Genomic DNA, 9,937 nt, shown 5'->3' with positions numbered 1-9,937 from the left:
TAGACTTTTGTTACTATAAACGGGCCCGACCACTTGGATTTGAGCTTGTCTGCAAAGAGTTTCAAACTTAAATTGAAGAGTGTCACATCATCCCCTACATGAGACTCTTTTTTAAGATCTTAGTGTTGTTTCACTTCTTTATTTTCTTCTCTTATAACACCGAGCTCTCACATGCCTTGAGTCGGAAATATTCTAACTCGTGTAGTTGGTGTACTCTTGACTTAGAGGCATCCTCCTAATTCATGTTCAACTTGCGTAGGGCCTATAATGTCTTGTGATCCAACTTAACGAGAAGGTGATATGTATTTCAAACACCAATTGATAGGGCCACATACCAATAGGAGTCTTAAATACAGTTCTATATGCCTTAAGAGCATCATCAAGTTGTCTTGCCCAATTCACGTGACCAATATTTATTATTTTTCTCCAAGATTTCTCGATTCAAAACCTTATTACAAAAGTGTGATCCACCATCACTGATGATTGCCCTTGGAGTCCCAAAACTTGTAAAGATATACTTCTTTAAGAAAAAGGTGACACTCTTGCTTTCATTGTTCGGTAGTCCAATTCCCTCCACTTATTTTGATACATAATCGATGACTACCAAGATATATTTGTTCCAATATGAACTCACAAAGGTATTGATGAATTCAGTGCCCCCATACGTCGAACAATTCCAACTCGAGCTTAGGCTTTAGAGTCATCTTATGCCTTCTTGAAATACCCGCCTTGCATGTGACACTGAGGACACGTTTTAACCAACTCATGAGCATCTCTATGTAGAGTAGGACAATAGTATCCACTTTGAAGAGCTTTTACAACCGTTCTAATACCACCATGATGACCACCAAATTGAGATGAGTAGCAAGCCTCAAGAATGGACCGCATTTTCGAATCCGTGACACATTGTCGAATCATTCCATCTGTACACTCTCTGAATAAGTGTGGTTCATCACAAAAGTATTTCTTCACATCGAATAAGAACCTTTTCTTTGGATAAAGGGTGAGAACATCAGGGAGCAAGCCACTCACAATGTAATTCGTAGGTCACCTTCGCAGGTGCTACTGGATGCCCAATTTGAGCCACCTGCGTGCGCAGGTCAGGCATGTGTGTGTGCGGGTGGCTCCCAACTTGCCTAAATGAAATTTTTAGCTTCTTTTCTTTATTTTTTGAACTCTGATTGACTCGTATGGCTAGCTCAACCTTGTTTTCAATCCTTACCTGTACAAATAAGCATTGTGACATGAGAACTATCTTGAACCAATGGAGAAACATGATAGTTCAAGCTTAAAAAGTGCCAACAAGTCGTCAGTTTGTCAACTTATCATTAACTAATCAATTACGAAAAATGGGATTGAGTTAATATGAAGCCTTTAATATATACAATACACACACAAAAACACTTACATTTATCTTTCTTGTTTTTATATATTGTTGTTTAAATGTAATATTTTAGATGACAGAGCATTTAGTTTATCTCACATAGTTATATAAAATGAATAATTAGTTTAGTTAATAAGATATTAGCCATATATTTGCAATACTTTGTATTGGATGTTATTATAAAATTTTTATTTATTAATATCAAAATTTGTATCATTTAATTCAAAGTTCCAAAAACTATTAGTAAAACTAGATTTTAAAAAAATATATGAATTTTGAACTTCTTTTTTTTACCATTGTCAATATTGTTTTAAGGTAAGATAAATCATTAAATTAACGATTAAAATATGTGGAGACCTAAAGTAAAGGCGTTACTAACTTTATCCTTAGTCATAGTAGGAGTTGGGTATTTGAAAGAAAGAGAATGGGGACAGTTTCCAGGGCTTTAGAGGATTTATTGATCTGCTAGTCCCTTTATTTCAAAATAATCGTTTTTTTTTTTATCTTTTATGAAAAATACTCATTTATAGAAAGTAATATGTAAAAGTATCCTCCCTAACTTTAAAAAAAAAACAGTTTTTATTTAAGCAATGATAAAATTGAAAGAACATCAGTTATTGTCTTCTCGATTACATAAAACATCACTTTTTCGAAGCAAAATGAAAAGTTAAAAATCACTTATTTTAAAATGAAGTGAGTAATTAGAAGTGATTTGTTGATATATACTTATACATATATACAGGATATTAGTTACATTTAAGAATATCCAGTAAAAATTTGACATACACAAATTAAAATCTTTCTAAATTTTAGATACTCAGAAATTCTTTTCCTAATCAAAATTTTAATCTTAGTATTTAGACCAAGTCAACATATAACGCTACCAAAACATATTTAAGGGTCAGTTTATGGCCGTTAATTCACAACTAGTTTTTGGACACACACAGCACGTATGTACTCATGTCGACATGCTATCTGAAGGAAGATTTGGTAATTGAGGGGCGAAGCGGGAACCGGAAGGAGTTTCGCCGAAAAATCACACTAATATGTATAATGTCAAAATTACTTTTTATTTATTATATAGAATAGATATTAAACCTGCTTAATTTCTTGTATAAATGTACTTTTTGATATTTTGAAAAAATTTCTTAAAAATCCTAATTCCACCACTGGGCAATGCATTTTGGACGACACACAAGATGAGATAAGTTTCTTGAAGGAAGAAAAGAAAAAGCTTATGTGAAGCACTTGTATTTTCGCAATGTAAAATCCTAACCAGACATTACTATATTTATATAATATTATAAGGAAAATTTTCCATAAAACCAATCCCCTCGAATGTGAAATTTTCTTTGCCACATCTTGTAACCCTAATCAGAGCAAATAGAGAAAAGGGGAAGCTCTACGATGGGAAAATTACAACAAAAATTAGAAAATAAAAAAACTAGTAAGGTATAATTCTAGAAAAGAGCTCAGAAATGAACCCGTCATCCTGCAAATGCATGGCAAGAAAATATATTTAGCATGATCCACATATCTAGTATGCAGCTTGTTTCAGACACCTGTATTGAGTAGTTTAAACTCAAAAAAACTAATCAAAAACTAGGAGGAGGAGGATTTTTCTCCACCACATGAGGATTCAGTAATGGCAGTAACCACTTCATATTTTAATTCTCTTCACTTCATCATACTCATAAAGCCAAATGGCCAAGCTAAATTTGGATAGAACAAACAACTTGCAGGTAAAAGGCAGCCCGGTGCACAACTTACAGGATACACCTACACATTATTTTGTCAAATCATTTGTGGTCTTTATGTTTCACAGCTAAATGAAGAGGCGCTTCCCAATGTGCAGCTCGAAAAGTGGAACACTTGGAAGTTGGAACACATTATACACAGAAAATTAGGCTGTGTCAGTCAATTGTCATCCAACTGCCAATCATCCTTGATAATGTTAAAATCATTTCATCCTGGAAAAGCACACGAGTTATAATGAGGATTGTGATTATCGTTTTCATTATCAGCAACAACAAAATTAAAATTAGGCTTGTGATTATAGTAATAATTATCAGGACATGACTCACCTCCACCTTACAGAGTACATGTCCATAGATAAGAGGATATGGAGATTGAGGATTAGGGCAGAAGGTTAGCAAGTAGTCGAGCCTTACCTAGCTCTTATCAGTATTGTTCTTAGTATTTTCTTACTATCGTTTTCTTTGATTCTGCTATAACATGTTGTTTCCTTTGCTTCAGTAATTATGTTATTTGTTGTCACTGCTTGTTTTCTTCTTAATTGTTTTCTATATGGCTTCTTCGCTACTATTTGTTTTCTTTGATTCTGCTATAACATGTTGTTTCCTTTGCTTCAGTAATTATGTTATTTGTTGTCACTGCTTGTTTTCTTCTTAATTGTTTTCTATATGGCTTCTTCGCTACTATTTGTTGTAATATTTAATTTTTGATATGTTTACTCGAGTTGATGGTCTATCGAAAACAACCTCTCTATCTTCACAAGTAGGGGGTAAGGTTGCATATGCATCACCCTCCTCAGACCCTACTTGTGAAATTATATTGGGTATGTTATCAGAAAAATCTAAATATCATTAGTGTAATATACTATAATACAACTGCACAAGCATTATGGGAGAAAGATTTTGAGAAAAGAAAATGGATAAGATTTTGAGAAAAGAAAATGGATACCTTTAATCTATCGGCGTCTTTGTTTGGAGTAGCTTGGGGGTCCAACATTTTGAGATCCTCTAGCAGGAGAACCCATTGAACCTTTAAAAGAAGCATAAGCTGCTTTTGCTGAATCAGGGACAGAATCCAGAGGAATTGACTCCACAAAGCATGCCATATTGATTCGAGTTCTCTCAAGTTCAGATTGAAGTAGCTCAGAACTATACTGTTGCGCAAGATCCTGTAAAGTTGGAAACAATTCAAAGGCGTGTAAGAAAAGGTCGTGAAACACTTTACTGACGATGTCAAAACTAGATAATTTGGTGCAAGGCAAATATCATAGCCAACAGAAAATTTGCTGGCTCGACTAAACCACGTGATAATAAATAATATTCTGTATGAAATTTATGTCTCAACAATGTCTAAAGCAGATTGCATAGAAAAAAGGCATGACAAAAAATATGGAAAAGGGTTGATAGAGAGAGTATTTCATACGATGAGGTCATCGGGTGATACAGTCCCCCCTTGGTGCCTTTCATCCTGAAGTACATCATCACTTCCACGTGTTGGCCGGCGACTATGACTTGGAGTGTCAATAGCCTCTGGGACACTCTCAGTTGCTTTATCTAAAAGGACCCCTTGTAAATTTTTCAGAGACTCCCTTGCTTCATGTGTAAAATAAGGGTTCAATATGGTCTCGAAATAATCAAGCTGCAGGTATAAGCCAGATAGACTATCAGAGTCGAGTTAATGTCATATACACTTTAGTCATGGGAGAGCATTACCTCTCCATTTCAGTTCCCTGGTTTCTTCTATCAACTTTTGGGAGTCCATAAAAGTATTTAGAGGAACAAATGCAAGAACATAAATTCTAAATCCCCTGCTCTAAATTTTTGTTTTGAGTATATTTCTGCTCCTACTAGTCACAACCAGCATAAAAGCTTAAGCAATATAAAAGCAGTCCAAGGAAACAAAAGTGAAAAAAAACATTTTGTATTTGCACCATCCAAACAGAAGCTTTCTAACAAAAAAAAGTGATTCCTGGAAGCACTAGCAATTTAACTGACCTCAAGCATAAGCTGACAAAAGCCATTCACGTCTAATACTGTAAAATTTGTTTCCTGGTTTTCATGGAAAAGACTTAAGAAAGTGTCTATTAGGCCTTCAACAAGAATACCAAGTGTCTTATCCAGCAGAGGCTTACAACCGGCAAAGACCTGTAAAAAAAACCCAAAGTTAGAAAGTCAGACTAAGCAACACCGGCGGGAAATTTAGAACTTCTTACACTATGCACCAGCTAAATCAATTAAAACCTTCGTTCCACCCAATATTGAACAAGCAACAATATTCCCAAAAAAGCATCGGAAAAATTACCTGTGCATGAACAGCAACTAAAGTGTGTAGCAAATCCACAGCAGCATCTCGTACTCCCTGCAACACAAAGAGAATCATGCAATCATTCCTAGTGGAAAGCATTTTCTGTTGTAGAAGGCCAAAAAGAGAAAGACTTCTTACCTTAACTGCTGGTGAAGCACCCCATTGTACACCACCCTCCAACAAATAGTTTACAGCAGCTGTTCTGAACAAATTTGTCTGACAAAACATTTCAAAAAATAGAATATTTAGGGATCCTCCAATTAGGGGTAAGGCAAAATTTAAGAGCAATCCTCTATTCTGTTAGAATACTCCACTGATATCAAGCATGTTAAGTCATTAGTTTTAATGATTGACAAATTGCATGTTGGGACCTGGTTCCTGAAGAATGTGTGATGACAAAGGTGAAACTACTTAGGGACCTAGTTGAGACTCCACGTCACTATCACAGTCAACTAGACACCTGGATGAAAGAACAAAAGTTGGTGAAAAGCTGTTGCAACTTTTTTGCCCCAACCAATAGGATTCGTCCTAGGTTTTCTTGTCTCACATATATATTGCTCATCTTCCATGACAAGAAAAACTAAGCTTCCATATACTCAATATATATATCTTTTTCGAAGCTCTTGGATCAAAGACTCATTCGCAATAGGTAACTGATAACTCACAAAATTGTATTTTATTTTCTTGTTATATTTGAGTCTTTGTAATGTGGTTACAAACGTTGCCTACTATTTCTATTGTTATTAGTAGGTGTTGGTGTTCCTTTTAGTTCAAAACTCCTTGTTAGAGTTAGGTGATATTAAAGCTAGTGTTAGCTTTTACTCAAAGTTAGCTGGGTAGTGGTACAGTAGAGTTACTGCAAATTTCTCTTTGTAATAAAGGTATTACTAGGAAAAGAAGGATTAGGAGGTTAATCCTTAAAGTGATGGAGTTGTATTCAAGTTGCTTAAATATTAGTGGAGCTTAGAAATCTTAGAGACAGGTCGTGGTTTTTCTCCCTTGAGCAAGGAGTTTCAAGCAAAATTGTTGTGTCTTTTACTGTCTTGCACATACTTTACTATTCAGTTTCTTGTTGTTTAAGTCTATTTGGGACCATGTCCCAAATTTGAAGGGCAATTCGCATGAACTCTTTATTTGGTATCAGAGACAGGTCTTCTTGGAAATGATCAACACCTTGGAAGAATTTTGAATATGGTTGCTCCTCCAAATCTTGAAGAAGGCCAGTCTACCACATGACCACCTAGATTCAATGGAGAATATTATGGGTGGTGAAAGACTAGGATGCATGATTTATAATGGCTGGAGATTTTGAATTGTGGGATGTTATTTAAGATAGTCCTTTTGTTCCCACAAGGACAGTAAAGGTTGGTGAAGTGACTTCATAAGTTCCCGAACTAAAAAGGAATTTGATGAAACTGACAGGAAGAAGATTGAGAAGAACTAAAAAGAAAAAAAATTGCTTATTTGTGGCATTGGTCCTGATAAGTACAATAGGATCTTTGCTTGTGAGACTACAAAAGAATCTGGAACCATCTTCACACATCCCATGAGGGAACTAGTCAGGTGAAAGAGTCAAAGGTGGACATGCTAACCACCCAATATGAGACTTTTACCATGAGAGAAAAAAAGCCTATCTAGGAGATGCACATAAGATTCATAGCTATAACAAATGAGATTCACTGCCTGGGTGAGGATATTAGAACCACCAAATAGATTAGAAAGGTTCTGAGTGTTCTACCCAAGTAATGAGAGAGTAAAGTTAATGTCATCACTGAAGCCAGAGATCTGAAAAATATGACCATGGATGAGCTGATTGGAAATTTCAAGACTTATGAGATTATGAAGATGCAGGACAAATCTAAAGGTGAACACAAGGTAGAGAAAAACTTGATACTAAAGGCAACAAAAAAGACCACCAGTGTTGAGGATGAGGAGACAACTTACATTGTCAAACGTGTTCTCAAAACCTTGAGAAAGTCAAGAGTTCTACCCAGCAGAGGAGAATCTAGCAGATACACTAAAGAGGGAAAAACAAATGATACCTATCATAAATATGGAAAATTTGGACATTACATCAAAGACTGTCCCCTGCACAAGTTGGAATACAATGAGTATGTTAATGAAACATCATGGGTTTTGACCCTTAGAAGATTTTCTGGAATTTTGTTCTCCGGACCCAATACGACTCATGGGTACGAGCTGTATGTTGGGGTACGAGTGATATGGTCATATCGTATACTGACCAGTGTTAGTTGGTGGGATGGTTTTCATCAATGGAAAAGGTACGACTTAGGGGTATGAGTCATAAGGGATTGGTACGAGTTGTATCAGGGAATTATATGGTGGATAATGTTTGATCCTCCAAGAATTTTATCTACCAGGGATACGGGTCATGGGTACGGATCATATATTGTGGTTACGACTTGGTTAGATGAGTCGTATACTGGACAGCATTTGATCCAAGGGTTGAGGCTTGAATACGAGTGGTGGGTACCAATCGTATTGGGAGGGTACGACTCATATGGGTCAGTCGTATCCCTGTGATAGGATTTTAAGATACTTAAGTGGGGGTATTCTGGACATTTTTCTACATACCCTAATTAGGACCAATGACTTCTAAAACACTTAGGAGGTATTTACCCTATTATTCTATTCATTAACACTTAGAAACTATTCCAAAACACTCCATAATTCTATCAAGAGCTTTTGGGGCAAAAAGACTAGGGTTTTGGGGCTTGTCTTGGTGATTTCTTTCCATCAATTCTTTGGTATAAGGCATGATTCTCTTCCCTCATTGTAATTTCAACTAAAGGCATGGCTTATATGATTGATTTCATGGTTTTACTATTTCATGATTATGGCTTTCAACTATTATTTGTGGGTTTTGATATTAAATACTTGGTTATGATTCCCTGTGGTTTTAATTATGTTTTTATATGAATTAATAGTGATTTTGGACAATTGGATTGCATGGTAATGGTTTAATGGTCTTTGGAATTTGTTTTGGTTATATTATGCCCCTAAAGTGTTTGATAAAATGCTTATAAAGATATGTTCATTGCATTGACTTCTTTTAATGAAAATCTTGCATGTTTTAAACTTGCTAAAGGAATTTTGCATGGTTTAAATGGTTTTAAAAGGTTAAAGGCTAAATGGTTATGCTTGTAGAGAACATGAAAGTCTCCCAAGTAGTTTAATATGGTATATGGAAGGGCACTTAAATGTCCCCTTAACCTAAATGGTTTGGCCATAGATATTACTTGCAAGTAAGGGGTGGTATGATGATACCATTAATATTGGCCTTGGTTAATAAAATGGTAAATGGAGTTGGTTGGTTATTTGGAAATGGTTTTAATTGGGCATTAATGGTAGGATATGTAGCAAATCCCTGAAAGGTGGCAGTTATGGAGGAACCAAATCTGGAAAATCGTATTTGCCAAAATGACGATTGGTCTTAGTGGACCATGTGCAAAATGTCACACTATTGGGGGGATATACTAGTCATCTCATGGGATACTTCCCTGGTCGTGCGGCTATATGTACTGGGACCCTTTCAGCAAAGGGAGTTAAACCTGTATCGCTCGTGGGTAGTTTAGGATGGCCAAGCTACACAGCCTAGGTAAGGGTTTTCAATGCATGCTAAATCTGGTTCCCTTTCCAGACCTTATATATGTATGGTTGTATGCATTATGGATGGTTTCACTTGGTTTTATAACTGCATTATTTTATCCTTATCCTGAGATTCATGCTATTGGTCATTCGCTAATCCCGTTTACTGACGGCTGTATACCCACGCTATGCAGGAACCAGCCGTTCAACTCCTCCTACATAGTGATTGACTCGGGGACAATATTTGAACTGAAGTGGTGAGCTTCCATCTTTTTGAAAGGCATCATTTTATGTTATGGATATTGCTAGACATTTTGACTTTATTTTGGATATTGATTTTGGCAATAGTTGAGGGCATGTCCCAACCAAATTTGCTTACTCTTTTGGATAGAGGCTTTATAGTACTTCTGAGGGATGGTATAGGCAGGATCGGTATTGGTGTCGGCCTTGGCATTGAAATAGGTTGGTGGGCTGACACCACACCATAGGATTTCTCACTGTTCCATCACATTATATTTTGGGGTTAATTATATTATATTTTGTCCAACTTATTTGGCTATGGCCTAGTTTATGGCCTATGGGTTGGTTTGGTGTGGTTGGGCGGTTGGTGTGATATGGTTGGACTTGGTTGGATTGGTCACGGTTGTGACCCTATCCCAAAATCTTGATGAGAGCATTTAAGCTATCTTGTTATATGTTCAAAATTCAGCCCATCAAAGGCTGGATAAAGGTGGATGGGTTTGGTAACAGGGGGCAGTCCCTGGGCCTAGTTGGACTTGGGATGCCCATTACGAAAAGGCCCAGGGTCGGGTCGTGTCAAGTTGGTATCAGAACCTAGGTTCATGGTCACTTGGGAGTCCACAAAGCTATTTGAGTAGAGTCTCT

The 9,937-nt window shown here is 36.3% G+C and overlaps 1 protein-coding gene across 1 annotated transcript in view; it reads right to left on the bottom strand.

Annotated features, from left to right (window-relative positions):
- Positions 1-2,642: 2,642 nt before the first annotated feature.
- LOC107851464 (exocyst complex component SEC5A) overlaps positions 2,643-9,937 on the bottom strand; it is a 51,716-nt gene continuing 44,421 nt past the window's right edge. Inside the window, exons 17-22 of the mRNA XM_016696498.2 lie at positions 5,582-5,659; positions 5,441-5,497; positions 5,134-5,283; positions 4,562-4,777; positions 4,088-4,307; positions 2,643-3,354 (exon numbers count right to left, since the gene is read on the bottom strand). Of these exons, the coding sequence (XP_016551984.1) occupies positions 4,095-4,307; positions 4,562-4,777; positions 5,134-5,283; positions 5,441-5,497; positions 5,582-5,659 (714 nt within the window). The 3' untranslated portion in view covers positions 2,643-3,354; positions 4,088-4,094. The remainder of the gene's footprint in view (positions 3,355-4,087; positions 4,308-4,561; positions 4,778-5,133; positions 5,284-5,440; positions 5,498-5,581; positions 5,660-9,937) is intronic.

Source organism: Capsicum annuum, chromosome 12 (genome assembly GCF_002878395.1).
Source record: "Capsicum annuum cultivar UCD-10X-F1 chromosome 12, UCD10Xv1.1, whole genome shotgun sequence".
In the NCBI taxonomy this organism is placed as follows: Eukaryota; Viridiplantae; Streptophyta; class Magnoliopsida; order Solanales; family Solanaceae; genus Capsicum; species Capsicum annuum.
This window is presented reverse-complemented; position numbering and strand designations above follow the sequence as displayed.